General features: G+C 39.0%; 1 protein-coding gene across 9 annotated transcripts in view; it reads left to right on the top strand.

Moving 5' to 3' along the window:
* dmd (dystrophin) overlaps positions 1-20,960 on the top strand; it is a 320,693-nt gene that overhangs the window by 100,681 nt on the left and 199,052 nt on the right. For all 9 annotated transcript variants that reach the window (XM_044344903.1, XM_044344899.1, XM_044344896.1 and 6 more), the window contains 5 exons: positions 10,811-10,903; positions 12,416-12,496; positions 14,258-14,350; positions 18,557-18,658; positions 20,808-20,878. In XM_044344903.1, the coding sequence (XP_044200838.1) occupies positions 18,569-18,658; positions 20,808-20,878 (161 nt within the window). In that variant the 5' untranslated portion in view covers positions 10,811-10,903; positions 12,416-12,496; positions 14,258-14,350; positions 18,557-18,568. The remainder of the gene's footprint in view (positions 1-10,810; positions 10,904-12,415; positions 12,497-14,257; positions 14,351-18,556; positions 18,659-20,807; positions 20,879-20,960) is intronic.

The following is a 20,960-nucleotide window of genomic DNA, read 5'->3' as shown; positions in this document are numbered from 1 at the left end:
ACTATGATGTTGGCGGATGACATTGTGATCTGTAGTGAGAGTAGGGAGTGGGTTGAGATGAGGTGGAGGTATACACCGGAGAGAAGAGGAATGAGGTTCAAAGTAATGGGGAGTGTGGAAGAGAGGTGAAGAAGAGAGTGCAGGCAGGGTGTGACAGAATGGTACCAGCAAGAGTGAAAGGGAAGGTTTACAAGAGGGTAGTGAGACCAGCTATGTTGTATGGTTTGGAGGTGATTCACTGACAGGAGCTGGTGGCAGAGTTGAAGATGCTATTTTTGTTGGGTGTGACGTGGATGGACAGGATTAGGAATGAGTATATTAAAGGGACAGCTCAGGTTGGACAGTTTGGAGACAAAGCAAGAGAGGCGAGATTGAGGTGGTTTGGACGTGCGGAGGAATGATGCTGGTGATTTTAGGAGAAGGATGCTGAAGATGGAGCTGACAGACAAGAGGAAAAGAGGAAGGCCAGAGAGGAGGTTTATGGATATGATGAGGGAAGACATGCAGGTGGTTGGTGCGACAGAGGAAGATACAGAGGACAGGAAGAGATGGAAATGGATGATCTGCTTTGGCGATACCTAACAGGAACAGCTGAAAGAGGAAGATAGATGACACTGCGACAATAAAATAACATTTGATTAGCCTCGCTGTCTGTTCTGCTCCTTACCAGATGTTCGTTGTGATGCAGATTTGTTGTTTGCCAGCTGAGCGGAGGACTAACAAGAAGAGATTTAGCAGCATTTAGCTTTAATCATTTAATGTTGTTTAGGTGTTACACTGTGAGCAAAACATGAAACACTAGTGTGGCCGCAAATTGTTTTCACATGTCACATGTGACATCAGCTACTCTCAAGGTGTGAACGGTGGAGAAGAGCTGGCTTTGGTACCAGTTTTGTCTCTTCTGCCTTGTTGGCGCTGCAGTGTAGATCCACACTCATCTGTGTGAGAGCTAACTGGTGTACAGGCTGGGATTCAGGCAGGGGCATGAGCTATATGTGCTGATGTGACAAAGTGGATGTTTCATGTGTACATCAGTATGTTGCTGTGTGCAATCTGTATTTGCTGTGAAAACAAATCTCTCTCTTGGTCAATCAAGACTATCTACAGAAGTTAAATACATCAGACTCCTCACAAGTCAGTCACAACTCAAGAAGCCTTTTGGATGAGAAGGACACATCTTCAAGAAGTCCAGTTGCCCTCGACTAGTTAGAAAAATTAACCTGGGTTCATCAACTGGTTTAGTAAATCAAAATTAATATATCAAAAACCACTACTATCACTTTTGTCAGTGCACACCAGTGATGGCAACCAACAACCAACCTAACCAACCTTTTTTTTGTCTTTTAAGAAAAGCCCAAAAGCAATTCAGTACTGCAATAGAAATGTTCAGCTGACGCACCACTTTCATCTCTGTCTCTGTGAGTCACTGCAAGAGATACCGCTTTGTGACTTTTAGGAAACAATTGTGATCAAAAGCCAATTGTCCAGTGTGATTGTTATACATACTGTAAAGCACAGATCAGCAGTGACTCACTGGTATTTTACTGATAGCTTCTGCTGTGTTTCTTTCACAGATTTTTTTCCCTTTTCTCTTTTTTCAATGTGCATCTTTAAACAAACAGTCTAAACATAATGTAGCCTCCAGCAATACTGTCTCTCAGTAATTTAACAAAGCAGTGTCACAGTCCTACATTAGAACCTTTCTTGCTCTTGTACAAAGACAATATATATGATAATGTAAATATACATTTATTGTGTATTTAACCTTGAGGTGTTTGTGTTGGACAGTAGAACTTGGGAAACATCTTTTTTCTTCTCTGTGACACAAATCAATTAGCTTCTCTTCTTTATTTTCGTCAACAAGAAGCTACTATTTGTTCAAATAGGCTGAAAAACAAGCAGAATAAAACCACCTCAAGGTAAGATACAGTTTTTATACTGGCTGACATATCAATTCTAGTTCTACAACAAAAGCATGAAATCTGTATGAAATTTTATTTTAGTCATGAGTCACCTAATCTGGAAAAATTGTGATGTAAAGGACACACTGTGAAATGCTGCAGCTTAAAGTCATATAAAATCTGCCTGGAAACAACAATTAGTAACATCCTTGACTGGAAAATCACTGTGTGTGTGTGTGTTTTTCTCTGATGCTTACCGAGTGTGCATGTCCGTCTACATTTCTAATTCCTGCACATTTGTAGCTCATAGAAAGAGACTGAAATGCTCAGAGATAATGCATTAAATAGATAATTTCACAGCTTCACGTCTGTGAAATTGCTGATAGTATTCTGCAGTGCAGCTCACCTCTGGAGCTCATCCCAGAGTACATTTAGTCAAAAGAAACTTCAAAGCTGATGTTTTTTTTTTGTTTTTTTTTAAGATAGTTAGAAAGCTATTCTGTAAAGATGCATTCTGTAAAATTAGATAAAAAACAACAACCCTAACACTCCTTCACATTTGTCCAGGCTCTAGCTGTCCTAACCCCTTTAATAACCCTAACCTTCATCAAGATCCTGATCATTCTGTAACCTAAACCAAATGCTTTCACTGCCTTAACAACCATAAAATGTGTTAATTATGCTTTAGTTGCTATGAGTGGATATATTCATGATATATGTAGATATATGCATGAAAATATTTTCCTAATTATGTTGATAAAAGCTGTTATTGAAGATGACTTAGTTTTGTGAAGGGGAAATAAAGGCACAATGTGGAATTAAATACCATCACCTCCTCCCAGAACCAGCTTAGAGGATTCATCTTCACATGTGAAAGACTGTAATATATGACAAAGGAGCTGAAATCAGCCGTCTGTAGAGTGTCGCTGTTTCTTCTTGCATTACTGAAAAAAAAGCTTGCTGTGTACACAAAGGGTGGATAATAATTTTCATCATCAACTTGGTCAATGAAACCAATCCAAAACCAAAAAATATTCTTTGCTGTCATAGAAAACTAAGAGAACCAGCAGCCTCCTTCCACTCAAAAATATGTTTTACTTCTTGTTCCTACAGTTGAATGTTTGAGCTTCACTGTACAGAATGATGTATGTGCAGAGTTTGACACTAGAAGGCTGTTTTCACATTCATCTGCTGAAGGAAGAAAGTTTCTCTGTGCTCATTGAAAACCTGATTTTAAGGTGTGTACCTATGAGCATGATTGTGACATCACAACTAATTTGGAAGTCAATCCTGGTCCAATATGCAGATTACACAAGTGTGATGTGGAAACCTGAAGCCTCCAGTGCACAAACACTGAGAATGGACGGAGAAAACCAAAAAACAATTAATCAATTATCAAAATTGTTGCAGATAAAAAAGGAAGCCATAGCAGTCAGCGCTAGCTTCGGTGACATATACAATGAGTTTCCATTAGCTTCATCTGTGTGATTCACCTGTGGAAAGTGTTTTAATGTGAAACAAGAGCAGGAGGATGTGAATGCTTTGAATGATCAGCAACTGAAATAAAGCAAATAAAGCCGTGATCTAACTGTGGGAGAGCATTCTGATTGGTGACAAATGTCAATTGACAAATGTATTGTGGAACTCCACAAATATCGACATGTTGGTGACCTCTGCTCTATACGTATACACAAATATCCATCAAGTACATGGCAGCTTAATTATATTTAGCCTCAGAGACCAACCAGCTCCCGTTGTGGAGTACTCCCTGGCCTCAGGTTGGCTGTTGTGTCATTTAGCTTTTGACAATTTAATTAAATGTTGCTTTGTTGGCGATCCAGCCTTGCTTACATACATAAGTGCTCATAATATAGAAGCACAGCTCATACAGATGGCCTCAAACTGAGAGCTCTTTATAGTCCTGAGCAGTGAAAACAGCAACTTTGCAGGGTCCATGATTCTGAAATTCTTTTCTGTAATACTAACACAATGAGTCGGTTAACTGTCTCGTCAGACAACTGATGTCTTACGCCACCACCAAAAACAACAGCAGTGACTCAAAGCAGCCATTCATCTGCCACTAGATCCTGCCATGAAAAACAAGGCACCGCCATTAAGTTTGTCATGTCGACTGTTATCTCAGTTAAATCCGGACACTTACAGAATGAAGATAAGTGTTCGGTAGGCGGATTGAAAGAAATGCAATTTTGTATGGAACAATTCTTTTCAGTGGCCTGTTTACCCAGCCACTAAAATGCAGGCTTGCTTTGCTTTAACTGTCTTCTGTCTTCAGATATGATTGTGAGGGTTGCATCCCATCTTTTGTGTCATCTTTCCCCTTTATGATGTAGAGTTGAGTCACCCAAGAGGACCTGTTGGAAAATTCAATTACAGAAGCTGACAACTAAAAACATCCATGCTTTTGATTTGTTTGCATAGCTGACAGTTGGTTTGTCTCTGAGAAGCTGTTAATACAGATTTTACCTTTCAGGAAAAGTGACACACACATTGGTAGATCTCATGTGTTTTCTTGTTTATGTGATGTCTAAACAGTAGGGATGGAACTGAATACATTGTTTGAAAATGAACAGATAACGCGCTCTGCATCTGAATTTTGTGCAATAATTTCTGTTTTTTTCTTTCTGCTACACAATTGAGACAATCTGCCACTAACTTCACACCACCCCTTAATCATAATCACAAGTCATAACTCTCTGAGTCAAGTGGAAACAGACAGTGCTTCAATCAGCTGAACTCACTCTTCAAAGTGATGGCAGAGGTCCTTATATCCATTTATAAATCATATAAAAGAGGCTCTTAGATCGTACCTCATAATCATCAGATTAAGACTTTAGTTTCAGTATCAGAGTGATCCAAGAGATCATTGTCTGTACAGTGTCAACAGGAACTGTTCATAGCCAAAGCAGCATGACTCTCCATGATACACATTTTAAACAAATAGGCTCTAATCTAAAAACATAAATGTGTAGCAGAAACAAAACCATAATCAGTAACCTTTTCTCAGGATAAATCTTGATAAGTGTTATTTTCTGACATTATTAGACCAAACAAATAATCAATCAAGAATATAATCAGCAATGATTAAAATAATTGTTAATTACAGCCCTATAGATTGGGTCTTTGAACATCTGGTTGGATGTCATTGGTTGTTGTGGACATTTTCAGGGTCATTATATGAGATTTAGACTGTTTAAAAAAAAAAAGATTAAGCCTGTGATAAAAGCACATTTAGGTAATCAAGAAAAATTTTAATTATGAGTAATCAAGTATTGTTATTAAGCAACTAAGTGCCGGCAAAGAAACCAATAAAACACCTATAACCAATGCTCTGCAGAACAGATATGATACGTAACTAGCCGCCTCTTTGACAGCTGAACCTCCCGAACCAAACATCCACATATATTTCTAAGTCAAGCAAGAATTTGGATGCGATATAAGAGTTTGCAATAGATTGTGGACGGTGAGCTGACTCAGGCTGAGAGTGTGGGTGATGATTGTCAGGACACCATGAAAAGCAACTATACTTACTGGTCCTAAGCTGTAATCTACAGTAGCATTGATAGTCAAATAGAGCGTATCCTCGCCTACAGAAGCACACCAGCGTTGTAATAAATGGACTGTGACAGACACACACACACACACACACACACACACTGACATCAACTTTCTCAAGCATGCAGAGCAAGTTAAAGAGACATGCGGAATAAAATGTATTGAGTATTCACACAGACTACATGTCCTCATGATAGATTTAATATTCTCTAATTTATAGCTAACCTCCGTCTAACTATAAACCAGCTATGACATATTTTTCCCCTTTTAAAGGTGAGGAAAGACAAATTGTCCTTAGCTTGGAGGATACAGGATGAATCATCTGTGTATGTCTGAAAAGAAGTCTGCTTTTTGAAAAGATTGAAATACCAACACACACTTATAACACACACACACACACACACACACGAGAAATGAGTCAGCTGTATTTGGCATTCTGGTCACATGCTGATAGAGGTCATTGTATTCATTGCCATCACTGTTTGCTGAAGATGAAAAGGCGTTTGTGTGTGTATATGTGTGTGTGTGTTTGTCATGATCACCTGTTCCCTATACACACTGTAGAGTAGTTAGCCATATATAGAATGTGTATGTCAGGCGTGTGTGTGTACGTGCATGTGGTTTTGCATTGGTGTGTGTGTGTATGTGTGTATGAAGAAGATAAAAAGACACATATGTGCTAAAACAAATCAGGACTGAGTGTATCTCAGAAGCAGCCTGTGATTTCACACTTATTTGTAGGCAGATGCAGAGAACAGCCTGCTTCATGTTACTCCAAAAACTACAATCTCAGTGTTTTGGTTCATCAACAATCTTTTTTTTTCTGGAACAATGTAGCCAATCAACACTCACAGCAGCAGACTGCAAGGTGAGCTACAGTGCCATCGGCATGACACCTGGATGCAAGTGTGTGGGTTTGGTTGCAGAAAAGTTGTTATTTTAGCATTTCATGAATACATGAAATTAAAGTGCTAATTTTCAACATTGTTAGATCTTGATATTGTTACTGAAAACTTTTACATGGTTTCCTAATTGGATTCCACACAATAAACCTCAGTATACACTGTTTACTGATACTGACAGTGCACTATTTTGGCAGTTATTATACAAGGAATACACAAGGAATGTCATTTACTGTCTTATACTATGATACAAAATATGTCCTGTCAAATCTGAATTTTGAAATGTAACAAAACATTTTTCTCTTCTCCATGGTTTACTGACAGGATTGTTGCATCACCATCCACGGTTTTTAAGTTTTTCATTAGCTGTGAAAAGTTCCTCCATGTGAATTTAGCATTTCATTGTGGGACGAGGGTGTCAATGAAGACCACCCTAAAAATCAAATGATACTGGTATTCATGCAGGTATATTTGAAGTACACTTCATTTGATCATTTTGCCAGTGGGACCACACAACATAATCGCAGCAATGTTAGAATAGGCAACCAGGACACAGTACTCTGTCTTTTTTGTTGTTGTTGTTTCTTGGTTTGACCTTGATTGAATTTTTCAGTAATACTCAGGGTTTGTGTTCACAAGTAGCCACAAATGTCAAACCACTTCATTCAAATTGAAACACACAGACATCATTGATGTTCACTGAGAATAAATCTGTTTAGAAATCAAAAGGAGCTCCATGCAACTTCAGATCTTGACTCATAATCATCAGTCAGACTATTTCTTCAGTATCAACAGTAATCCAGGTGGTTGTTGACTAACTGGAGCTGCTAGTAGCCAAAGCAGCAAGACTCCCATTATACAGCTGGTGTAGATATTTCAGGTTTGATATTCAGCAAGTGTAATTCTCAATAGCGTTTGAATGAGATCATCATTTTTCACTAGATTTGTTGTGCAGTGCAGGATGACAATAACTGATGTTGCACAGCTGTTTTTTCTCATTATCCGACATTGAAGCCTGGCACCTTACACGATTTGATAGCGTGCGAGCTGAAGGGACTGTCTAAAAAGTGCATGCCAAACAGCCAAAATGAGATTTTCAGATTTTTGTCAACAGCTCTCTTATCTTTTATCACAGAAGCTTCAGACTAACTGTACATTCATCTGGATCTCATATTATCATATACACATCCTCCAGAAAGACACATCATGCACCATGGACCAATGCACTTCTGACTTGTATTTTTTCACTGTTAAATCCAGATACAAATAGTATTGCAATGACATTTTTTCACTACTTTTATACATGGAACAAACACTTCATATCCAGAGTTTAAAAAGCACAAATTGACCCCTCTTCAGGTCGGTCATCACACATTAACCTCTTGTGTCACTGATGCCCAGAAGAACATTCTGTTCCACCTCTCCACAGAGAGGTATACAGGTCAGGGCCATCTACACCCCCATCCACTTTGTCTTGTGTAAAGATGCTGGAGAGCCACAGTCTTTACAGACTGAAGGACACCAGACAGTGCTGCGCTCTGCTTTGTTCATGTAACATATAGCTGAGCACATCCAGTGCCATCAGGAATACCAAACATGTGGATTGATTTGCTGTAAAATTGACAAAACATCTGGAGTCTTTAAGTTGGATGCGCGTTCGCTACCTCGCCCCATTGTGTGTCCACTTTAGATGATTTTTCAGTTCTAAGTACAGACCAGTCACCAAGGTTCAAGTGGGTCTGCTGAGAGCTGTAATTATAGGAACATATTCCCCCAGAGAACAACTGAAGAACTGTTTTCATTGTTAGTGTACTGGAAATATGAAAGAGGCCTTCACTAAATGGACAAGAGAGAGAAAGTGAGATGTTTAATATGTGTGAGTGGGCAGAGAGGTGAAAAGAAAGTGTGTTTGTGTGTCTCTTCCTGTAGTAATATTCAAATCTGCACATGCCTGGGTTGTTTTTTGGTTTTTTTGCATTTTTGTACCTTATTTTTTGTTCATTTAACTGTATCCACCTGCAATTTCTTCACTTATCACCTACACCCCCGCACTGTCCGCAATCCATTCAAATAATACATCTACTCCCAACACACACACACACACACACAGCCCTGGTGTGGAGAATGACTCAATAACGGCGAGTCTCAGGACAATGCTGAGAGGCGTAGGTCGAGGGCAGAGAGGGATGGAGCGAGAGAAAGATAGGCAGAGGGAGGGAGGAAAATAAGAACATAAGACAAGGAGAATGAAATGTGAGACAGTGAGTGTGTGTGGGAGACAGTGAGTATAAAATATAAGACAGAGAGCGGACAAGGAAAGAAAAATGTGAGAAAATGAGACACTGATGGTGAGATGATCTCAGAAGATTGATAACTGAATTTCTTTATTATAGAAAAGTGAATTTTTCTTCTTTTTTTTTCATTTTTCTTGCCATATTGTATTTCACCCTGCTCTGGGTCATCTCTACTTTTTTTCACTTTTTTTTTTTTTTTCATTTTAGATGCAAGAATGGGGACTTGTACATGGCAGCCGTTGTTGTAATAAAGTATGATCGATGCAGGAAAAGAGATTTCTGCCACAGTAACCAGGACAGTAATAATGCAGGAAAGATTCATGATGCCATTTGTACATAATGCTGCCAGTGAAACATAAAGAAGAAACATTTTTTTGGGTGATCTTTCTCTAAATAATGCCTTCTTTACTTTTCTTATTGTGTGTGTCCTTGTCCCTTTCATGTCTTTACCAATTCCTCCTACACTTTCTCATAATTACTTACTTCAATGGGCTTTTTCTCAATTTTCAAATATCATGGCACTGCTCACCATGCTAAGTCAAGTGTTGCTTAAAAATTAGTCCAGATTAGCTGATCTTAAATCTGTTATGACACCTCTAATAAACTGTGCATATGAAGGTCATTTGCAATATTCAAGTTAAATTGAAGTAATTATCAGCTTCAGGTTAAGAACTGTAACCCTGTGGAGGCTACTGAGGTAAAAAATAACAAAAATGTATAAAAACCGTCTGCATCTTCACTAACATTTGTTCAAGTCTGTCATTTAGGGCAGTGAGTCCATACCGAATGATACTACTGCAGTTGGTAGGGGGTCCATAGAAAGATTGTAGAGTAGCTCAATTAATTTGAAAAAAAAAAAAGGATTTTTGAAGTTATATCCATATATTGAGTCAACCACTGTATAACAGTTATAGCAACTCAACATCACAACTGAGAATGCATGAAAACTAGTTAGCAGTTGTGTGGAGCTCAAAACAATTTATCCACCGTTTTACAGCTGCAACAATAGTGAACGAGTAGGCTACAGCAGAGCCTATGACGTAAGCACCGCTTGACAGTGTTTTTGTAATTACTCTCACTGCCAGAAGGGGGAGACAAAAGCCCCACACTCCAGCTTTAAATCATAAGCTAAATGTAATGGATAAGTGATTGAAATGATTAGCTAAAAGCAATGGATAAATGGTGAATAGGTAAATGTAATTGATATACAATTGAAAAGAAATCACTGATGTTAGTTTGTTGGTGGCACTAAAAGATTTAAAACATTGCTGCTGGAGTAGCAGCTGGCAGCAGCAGCTAACATCTTCTTCAGGAAATTCTAATATTTTAGTTTTTAGATTGTTTTTCTCTCTATGGTTTCATGATCATATTGCCCAGGCCGAGTGGTACACCTTTCTACTATGGTACATACTAGTAATACTAGTAATACTTTCAATGTTTAGCTAAATTCAAATTTGGATTATGAATTTCTTTGTTATTTGGAAGCATAGTTTACTGCTTATTTTTATGCTTTTTTTAATAGACAAAAATAACATTTCATCCCTTTCTTAAATAATTTTCTTATGTAGTGGTGTAGCACCTCCATTCCTCCTTCTCCCCTCATGCTGGCTCAGAAAAGACACTCACACTGTATTCAGCCTGCAGCATTTTCCAATGTGAAGCAACTGCTAGCTTGTAATCCTAGACTTGTCAGCACTGATAAAGAACAACCTCTTGGGAATTAACTGCCATCTTCACATTTAATGCAGGGATGGTTTGTGATTACTCAAGAGATGTCTCTCTATACTCCCAACAACTCTGATTTTGTTTTGGCCAATGGAGAGCAGAGTTTCCAGTATTGGGGATTGGCTGTTTGACCTTTACATGGAACGAGTAAACTGAACTCATATCACCTCCTGCAGTTGTTCCCCTCGGCACAGGTTCAGATGGTTTAAAGCTCATGGCTCTGTTTTTGCACCTGTGCCAACAGATTGCAGAAACTTGTCTGTGTAATAATAAACGTGTTGAATCTTAGGGAATATTTTGAATTAATACATATAATTTTGTTTTCTGGATTCAACTGAAATATTGTGTGTGTGTGTGTGTGTGTGTGTGTGTGCGTGTGTGTGTGTGTGCGTATGTGTGCGTGTGTGTCTTACAGACAGGAAAACCACCAGTGGAGGATCTGTTCTCAGACCTGTGTGATGGACGACGCCTGCTGGAGCTGCTGGAGGGGCTGGCAGGACATGAACTGGTATAAATACACAGAACTCACACACACAGGAACAAACTGTATACCAACACCAAACAAACCCTTCTCCTCACCCCCAGTAGAAATTACACCCTCGACTTAAACTGGCAAGCTGCCGGTTTCGTAGGCAAGATTAAGAATGGGGACGCCATCTTTCTTCTTACCAAGCTACATTCAAAAATAGCAACAGTAAAATGATGAGATCCATACAGCTGTACAAGTACTTCTAAGTGGACTTGCTACAGCATTTTTTCAGACATAAACCTTCCAAAATAATTATTTTCACTTTTAGTTTTGTACTTTTATGCACAGGAGACCTACTGTACGTGTTTCTAGATACCAGGAATTAATTGTGTTACTCCTCCCAGCCTGAATGCGTGTTAGGTTTTCTCTGTCAGCTAATTGTAATTGTAATGACACGTGGTTGAGACCTACTAATTAGTTCTTAATGTGGAAATTAAATAACACTAACAAAGATCTGAGCTTGATTGAGCCAGGTATTTGCATGAGTGATGAGGTGGCCTCATTAACCAAGCGTGTCCCGGTGTGCTCTAATAAAATTGCACACGCTTGTAGTCTTAACAGGTAGACAGACCCCTCTTCTTCTTCTTCTTGACTGGTGGTTGGTTTCAGTTTGTCACTTCCTGTGTACAGAGAAGTTGAATTATAATATATTTGGGCACATAAGGGAGGAATGGCATGTTTTTTTTTTACTATATGATTTAAGGTAATGAAGTAGGGCAGTTTTATACACAAACCTTACAGTAAGCAGATTTTCACTGCTTATACCACCAACTCTGCTGATCATGAAAGCTCAGCCCCACGGTAGATAACTATTCATTCAGCGTATCAATTATACTCCTTAGTAACACTAGTAATTGCCATTTGGAGTTGTCCACCTGACTGATTCTTGCAAGTTGTAACCATGTGAAACGTTCCCATTACTACCTCCCTTCCCACATGAGGTGAACGCTGCATTAACCTCAGCTTGACCTGAAACTAATCACATTCCTAACCTTAATGCTAAAATCATCATTTGAAGAAATGAAAACTGGATGAAAATGGGAAGCGCAAAGATTGAAGTGCAAACACACACAAACCAGCACAGCCCACAGTCTTAATCAAACTTCTACTCCCACCTTGTTTCTCTTTTTCCCCTCCAGCTTTCTACACCTCCTCCACCTCGTCTTGTCTGTTGGAATCCTCTCTTCTTTCTCCTTCTGTCTTTTCTCACTATCCCTTTTCTCTCTTTGTATTGTTTCTCTCTTATTCTTTCTTTTTCCACCACCGTCATTTCTATCCCCCATCTCTGTCTCTCCTCACTTCTGTCTCATGGAGAGACATTATCATTGTTGTCTTTTGATACCATCTCCTTGTTGTAATGGTGCACGCACACACTTTTATTGTAATGTGGCCGTTTGTAGCACTCATAGATGCCCCTGAGCAGGGTCTGTTTATGCCTCAATAATCTCTTCTGTCTTGGTTGTGTTTGTTTGTGTGTGTGTGTGTATATAGGTGAGGTTGGAGAAAGGATTCACGCGTGTTCACTCGCTCAACAATGTCAACCGAGCTCTGCAGATCTTGCAGAAGAACAATGTGAGTACGCGACACACACATTTTACTTTATCCTGATGTAATTATGTGTGAGAGTTGAATATATGGATGACTGCATAAATATAAATCAGTCAGCATATAGTGAGGTGCTTAAATTAAACTGCTTTTCAGGTTTCTGTCTTTCTTCTCTCTAACCAATTTTGAAATATGCATTTGCAGCAAACACAATATGAAGAGTGACTGAAATTGTTCCCTTCTCTTCCATAAGATGTACAGATTAAAGTCTCCCTCCACTCAAAAATGTGTTTTGCTTCTTGTTCCTTCAGTTGAATGTTTGAGCTTCACTGTACAGAGTGATGTATGTGCAGAGTTTGAGACTAGAAGGCTGTTTTTACATTCATCTGCTGAAGGAAGAAAGTTTCTCTGTGCACATTGAAAATCTGAGTTTAAGGGCTACAAGCAGGATTTGTGACATCACAACATTGGAAGCCAATCATGGGCCAGTATTCAATTTACACAAGTGTGATGTGGAAACTTGAAGCCTCCAGTGCACAAACACTGAGAATGGACTTTACAGTGAAGGAGGAGACATCTACTGTCCCTCGTTTAAACTTTTGAAATGAGAAATATTTACACAACTTGTCTGGAGGGGATCTATAAGTATACTCTGACATTTTAGAAATATGCTTCTTCACTTTCTTGCTGAGAGTTAGATGAGAAGATTGATACCACTTTCATATCTGTGCATTAAAAATGAAGTCAGGAAACGCTTGGCTTAGCTTAGCATTAAGACTGGGAACGTGAGAAAGGATGAAAAGATAAAAAAAGATAAAAAAAAGTTTTTTAAAGATAAAAATAGACTACTGTTACACAAAAATTATGCTTTTTTTTCTCACATTTCTCTGTTTTTTGCTTTTTTAAAATGTGAAACAATACAAAAAGAAAAGCCACTGTTTGGTTGAACTGACTCTTTGTTAATCACTGCCCCTGTAGTTACCATTTCTATGCCTGTCAAGCTTTCCATTCCAGCACAACACACATGCAGTTTACAGTGATAATGGTGGCACATTTACCACTCTACCCATTCTAACACCAACAGGGTTTGGAATGTGAGCTTTGAGCAAACTTTTATTTTGTTTTCCAGTTGACATATTTTAAACTGAGAACCATGTTAAAGGCTCTTTGATATGCACATGATGCATACTACATATATAATATGATGCTAAGAGGCTGAGGCTAAAGCTACGTGTACCCAGCAATAGTTGATGATCCATGTAAAAGACACTGATATAAAGAAACAGTGTTGTGCACACAGAAAATGACATGGTTAGCTAATGATGTGCCCCTAAGCCTTTGAATGCTAGGTTGGAAGCTAGTTAGCCAGGTATGCTAATATTTGCAGAGAAACACCCTGTTTAATCCATTCTTTACATTTTTGTCCCTATGTGTCTGTTTTTGGAAACCCTAAAAAATGGCACCATCTCCTATGTGTTCATATATAGAGTATGGCTATAGAGTATGGCTCTAACTACATGTCAAAGCACACTGCTTCAGCATGTGGAGAAATGCAAAGCGTGACAGGCCTGCTCTGCATTGTTACAGTTGCTAAGCTATAATTACACAACTGTTGTTCAGGGGAGGGAAGAATTCATATCCACACAGAGACTATAACCTTTGCTTTGCTTTAAGAGTCACAAGCCAAAAAGTTGTAAACCACTGAGTCAGAGTGAGTGAGAGGATTGGCTTACACTTTGTGAAATAAACCTATAATGAGATTTGTCTGTCTGGTCGTCCCTCCTCCAGGTTGAATTGGTGAATATCGGAGCGGCAGACATCGTTGATGGAAATCACAAACTGATTCTCGGGCTCATCTGGAGCATCATTCTCCACTGGCAGGTGTGTGTCTCTTTGTGTGTGTTTCTCTGTGTGTGATTGTGTGTGTGTGTGTGTGTGTGTGTGTGTGTGTGTGTGTGTGTGTGTGTGAATGCTGCTCTGAACAGCTATTTTGAAAATGTTTGCTTTCATATTTTGGAAATGCATCAGATATTAAGTTTTACTACTGTTTTTTTTTGCAGTTGCAGCAAATTTTAGCAGCATTTCAGATTGCTGTTTCTGATTGGACTGAATTTATCTTCACCTTGATGTATATTTACTCATCCATGCACCCAGTCAAACAAAACCCTGGTACAATTGAAAATAGGGCAATGCAATGTCCCCGAAAACTAAATTGTTTGTGAATCCATTTTAGTCTGTAGTTATAGTTACATTCAATGGAGGCCACTTAGAGTGCTACACAGGGTTTCATAGTGAAGATAAACAACATACAATGAGTGAAATAACTCATGTTGAGGTTATCAGAAATATAGCCTTCACATCAGGAAAAAGTGCCTATTTTCCATAATGCACAAATTGAGTTATCTGCAACACAGATGTCTTAAATATATTGCTTATATACATTACTAAATAAATGTCCGCCTACAGCTTCAAAACTCACATTTGTTTCACATTGATAGAACAAAATACTGCACACCATCCTTCTGTGTCAATCTGAATCCCTTTGCCAATAGCACTTTGGAATGTATACTGTTTTCTGGATTGAAGCATTCAAGGTGAAGGTACAGTCACATTGTAGGGAGCAATCATAATAATAGAAAGCAGCAAGAAAAGAAAAGTGATTTCTTAAAGATATTTTTATTGAGGGAAAAATACACTTTAATGCCTCAAGGTTAAAAAAATATTACATTGCAAAACCTGCTTAAAAAGCTGTTTCCCAATTCCAATTTACATAGTAATTGTGTAATGTACCTCAATACTTTTGCTAGGTAGGATACAAGAGGATAGAACATAATTCAATATGTGTTCCACAGGACATCAGTCAAACTGACTTTATGCCACATCATATATATATATATATATATATATATATATGATGTAAAAAAACATGTCTGGAGGGGATCTTTAATTTTGTCAATTTTCATGTGTGAACACACGACATACTCAAAATATGCTGCTAATAAGAATATTGTATAGAGTTCAGAGACAGCTATAGATGTATTTTCTCTCATTTTAAAGTTATTTCAGACGTAAAAACATGCACAGGTCAGGTATCCAACGTCATAACTTTGGGAAAAAAAAGTACATCCACCAGCCACATTAATGCCAGTGCAAAACAGTACAGGGCGCTCCGAAGTTCCCTTTAATGTTCCTTTTTTCATGATGTCTGGTTCCCTCCTGGTCTTTTCACTGCCTTTCATCTTTCTGCCAATTCACAGAGCAACATTAGGCCTCCACTGTTGGCTACTTCTCCCCTTAAGCTGTATTTAAAGTTCAAAATATATTTTATGAACCAACTTCATGTAAAGTTGGTAGTTTTAATAGCTTATATTACAATACATTTTAATTGTATTTCATTCCTCATTAAGTTGAATGGAGGCTAATGTCTCAATCACGCTAGTTTTGGCATAGACTTAATGACGCGATTAATAGCAAAACACAATTCTATAATGAGGTGTGTGTGTGTGTGTGTGTGCTGGCTGAGCGTTCATGATTGGTGGTAGCGTGCGTATGTAATGTGTGTGTGAATACGCCTGTCAGATGCTGCTACGCCCTGGAGGTTACTGTTTGCTTGTGTGTGGGCATTTATGCCAGTCTGTGAATGCTCCTGTGTGCGTGTGTGTGGATCTCTATCAGTGTGTAGGTGTGTGTGTCATTGTGAGTTTGTGTATACAGCAGTCTTTGTCAAAGCTCCCCTCCAATTAAAGTGGAAATGCATGCAGTGACCTACTCCCAAATGAGTCCCTTTTTTACCCGGCAGGCCACACTCTATGAAGAATCTCTAACAAACCTGTGTGTGTGTGTGTGTGTGTGTGTGTGTGTGTGTGTGTGTGTGTGTGTGATAGAGAGAGAGAAAGATAGAGCTTCATGAGTCCCATTGCTGGGAATTCACCTCAACACCAAATTACACCAAACTCTATTAATAGGTTTAGTTGCAATTTATGTGTGAGTGTGTATCTGTGTTTGTGTGTAATAGCAGGAATGACTTTCCTTGTCTTTCTTCCACTCTTACTTTGTATCTCTCTGTCCATCAGTGTGTGTGTTTGTGTGTGTGTTGTGTTGCTGACTGTGGGTTTTTTTTGGCTGTTTTGTTGACTGGATTTGAGGATTACAACTGGATTTTTTTTCTCCCCACATTTGTCATCTTGCACTCATCTGTCCAGCCCCTGCTTGGAGCTCTGCTAACACTTGCCGCACCGTCTCACTGCATGACTGTGTGTGTGTCAGAGTGGAGAAAGAGCAAAGAAGAGGAGAGTTGAGTGGTTTAAGAAAGTACGTGCACAAGGTGGGAGGGGGAGAGAAAGAGAGAAGCGGAGATTTGTGTGTGTTTGCATGTGTGTGCACATGTGGTTGAGAAAAAGGTGAGGGCAAGATATGCATAAGTAATACATAGCCGCGTAGTGAAAGGTACACGGCTGTGTATTACACCCCCCTCCTCCCCCAGAGCCCTGAACAAGTGCTCCAAAACTGTCACTCACAAATGCCAAAAAAGGAGTGAGGATGCAACCATATCCACAAACAGCCTGGTGCATGAATATGTGCGTACAGAAGTGTCCTTTGACTGTGTGCACTTTTACAGAGTGTGTGGAGGTACATGCCTGTGAATATGCAAAGTATCCACTGACAGGCCATGTCAAAACTTTGGTAGAAAGCAGCAGGTATTTTTAAAAAGTCTTTTTATGGTAATGTTAGATTGCCAGGCATCATATTACCATGGATTTCAATATCTGTTCTTCTGTCTATCAGGGGAGTTCTTTAAAAAGTATTTTGAGTGTGTTTGTGTGTGTGTGTATCAGTGGGTGAGAGAGTGGTAATGGTTGTGGTTGATGGTAACTGCTATCATGAGCCAAGACAGAGCATGTGTGTTGTCTCAAGGCAAGGTGTTGGGTTTAAACAGGTATTTTTGTGTGTATTTTGCAGCCTAGCAATCCCATTCCATTTCATTAAAAATATTATTCTGTATGACTAACAAATGCTAAGTAACAAACATAGAACATCTCCAGTTGCTTTGAATTTGTGCATATGCTGTTCACTTGGATACATAAATTGGACAGACAAATTTAATTTGTCAGTTGGGATGTAGGCTCAGTGAACTGCTACACACCTATAACATAGACTCATCCAACTAAACGCTTCACTCGTAGAGACTGAGGACAATCTCTCAGGTTTCGTTGTTAAAACTGGGTGGAAACAATTAGAGAGTTAAAAAAAGACGTGCATTGCAGAACCAATCCAACGTCTTTAGGGTGGCCCTTCATATTGGGCAGAGGAGAATGTGGGGAGAGCATCATTGCCAGTAAGGCATGTCCTTGACAAAATGTAAGGGACGTAGGTTTGTTAGTGGTCGTTCATGGCACCGTTCAAACAACTACTGCATTTAGAAATTGAGAGACTACCCAATAACTGATGAGGGTAGTCAAGCTAGCACTACCACTTGCAAACTAATCCGCTAACATGGTTACCACTGAGCTATGACTACAATACTATCTTACAGATCACACTGGCTTTGGGTTTGACAATATTGTTTTATGAATTTTTACTTAGAACATACAACGACAAGTTTCAATAGGTTGTCTATTTTTTTGTTGTCCTGAAATACTTCTGAGCAACACACTGAATCACCAGCTGCCTGTGAACGAATACCCTTCTGGTTTTCTTTGTCTTTCTCTGCACAACGTACAGCAGTAACAGATCATCATTATCCATTTTCCTAAGCTGCTGACACAGCTGGAGCATGCAGTGCATACTTGGCCCCACTGTTTACAGAACGTTATCATTCATAAGTGCGGATGCTCACATCGTTATCGTTATAGTTATTATAGTTATCGTTCTTGGTGTGGACAGCCTTTTACTCTCCAGAGGATGAACTGTTTCCACTTTGGACACTTCATGAGCTCTTCTGTAACAGTTATCTCAAATCAAACTTTCAACTTTATACTTCATGCTCCCAAGAAGATAAACCCTTTCCATCATGGACACACCATGAACTTTGAATGCATATATGTATAAGTTTACACTAGTGATACTGTCTTTTTTGTGTGTGTGCAGGTAAAGGATGTGATGAAGGATGTGATGGCGGGCCTACAGCAGACCAACAGTGAGAAGATTCTGCTGAGTTGGGTTCGTCAGAACACACGCCAGTATCCTCAGGTCTGTTCTTTCACTTTTCACTCTGTCTTGTCCTTAATCCACAGGCTGACATACTGGATCTACTGTTAGTTGTTTCCTACAGCAGTCTCAAGTCTCTATGTATTTTCAGGAAACACCAGTATAATGACATAAAAAACTGCCGCCTTATTAACTCACCATATAAATCTTGAGTAACTATTGCTGTCTCAATTTAAAAGCAATAGCTTCAAGTCTAAAGAGTAGAATCATGAAGTGCCGAAGTGTAGACTGCCATTACTCTGCCAAAGACTTCATGTTTTTTTTTTCTTTTTCTAGTTATCTGTCTACCTGTCTGACTGTCAAACCCTCAAGCCTCATGAACAGATTTTCATGAAAGTTGGTGGACAGATAGGCTTTGGGCCAAGGAATAATGGATTAGGTTTTGGTGGTGATCCAGATCTGGGATTAGTGCCATCAGATGATTATCTTTTTATAGCCCCAAGCATGAAACTAAAGACAGAGAAACTAAGAATATGTTTTCAGGGTGAAAAAAAATCCAATTAACTTAAAATTTCAGCAGTAGGGATGATGGCTTTGAATGAGTGTTCCTAGAGGTTTGTACAGAGTACCATCTAGTTTTTCCTCCATTTCATTTAGTTTCTTTTGGCTTAGACTGTTCTCTACTGTATTGTAAGCCTTTTAGGCTAGACTGCCAAGAGCACTTACTACACAGCCTATGCTGCCTTTTGGATCAAATATGGCTTTTGATAGCTGTTTTCATCCAAATTACCTTAAACTATCCCAAATGCACACTTTGAAAGTGTGATCTTTATTTTCTAATCAGGAAGATCTTATCCTGATCTACTTTCATTATGTGTCTGTTAGCCAAACAGCAAATCATATCTAAAACAAGCTTTGAGTTTCTCTGCTTGCGGAAGCAGTGTGCATGGGAATCTAAGAGTGGTACCATACTCTAAAGAGTTTAGAGGTCTGTGTTTTTTTATCACCTCCCAAAAACACAACAGTAAAAGTGAATCAAGCAATGTGTTTGGCTGGTTTGGGTTTAACATAACCTGTGAATGTCAGCATGGCCAGCTAACTAGCTTAGGCTAATACCTACAGTAGTAACCTAGTGTTACAGCACCAGTGGAGTTATAGGTTATGTCAGAAAAATCAGTGTTCACAACTGGTACATCCACTGAGGGAGCCAAGATGCTACTATATCATAGTTTAGGCTAACATTAGCAGCTTTGTCCTGCTCTTTATTGGATTCAGGGAAGTTCAAACTCCAACAATGCAATGAACGTTACCCAAGATAGTTTGAAAATACAAAGAATAAATCATAAATCTAATGACTTATGTGACTGTGGCATTAGCCTTTTTTAACATGGTATCATGTGTGTTGCCATCATATGCATATTTAGAATAGCCTTTTACATGCTAACTGTTTTAAAAGGATTCGACTGGAAACATTAACAAGTCAGTTTTCAGTCAGTTTTCAACCAACTCACAGAGTTTAATTAGCTAACATTAGCCAGCTAAAGCTAATAAAATCTGTTAGTGACAGTCGTCATTTTCCGCTGACAAATTGTTTCTAGAAATGAAATAGGTTGCTTGTGGTTACTTCTGAGCAACACTGAAGACACTGTTTCCAAAATTCCTACAAAGATGGAGTGCTAAACCTGACACCATTAATGTAAAGTAAAATGGCTGCCATGGCTACCACGAGGCCTTTTTGCAATGGCTCTGTTTCTGAAAATGTTCAGGGCCCCAAACTATACAAGTGTGCCAAGTTCCATGCTTTTATGAAAAAGTGAACATTTCACCTCAAATTTGGCACATATCACCTGGACTAATTCTAAATTATGCATGTTACATGCCAGAAGGGAAGGCTTGACAGGTGTAGAAACACTAAGAGGAGCAAGGTTTAGTGAATTGTCAGTTGACTCAGTACTTTCTAAGGTCCATGCAGCTTTGTAATACATATGAAACCCATTTTTCACCATTGTATTCTGTCTCTCCTTGTATAAAAAGCCCAGATTGGCAATTTGAGAGTGAAAAGATATTTTTAATCCAATGAACACAGATGAAAATGGAAACCAGTAGCCTATTGGGGCGACAGTATTTCGACAGAGGGTGTCACACTGCATTCACAGGTTGGCCCTTTAACATCCATTATCTCTGTCCTCAGGTCAATGTGGTTAACTTCTCCAGTAGCTGGAATGATGGATTGGCCTTCAATGCCCTCATCCACAGCCACAGGTACTGTAGAATGACTTGTGTGTGTGTGTGTGTGTGTGTGCAGAAAGAGAAACGGAAAGAAAATAAAGCAATAGACAGGAGG

This window comes from Thunnus albacares, chromosome 24, assembly GCF_914725855.1.
Source record: "Thunnus albacares chromosome 24, fThuAlb1.1, whole genome shotgun sequence".
NCBI classification, from domain to species: domain Eukaryota; kingdom Metazoa; phylum Chordata; class Actinopteri; order Scombriformes; family Scombridae; genus Thunnus; species Thunnus albacares.
The sequence above is the reverse complement of the archived record's forward strand: the minus strand, read 5'-3'. Positions and strand labels throughout refer to the sequence as shown.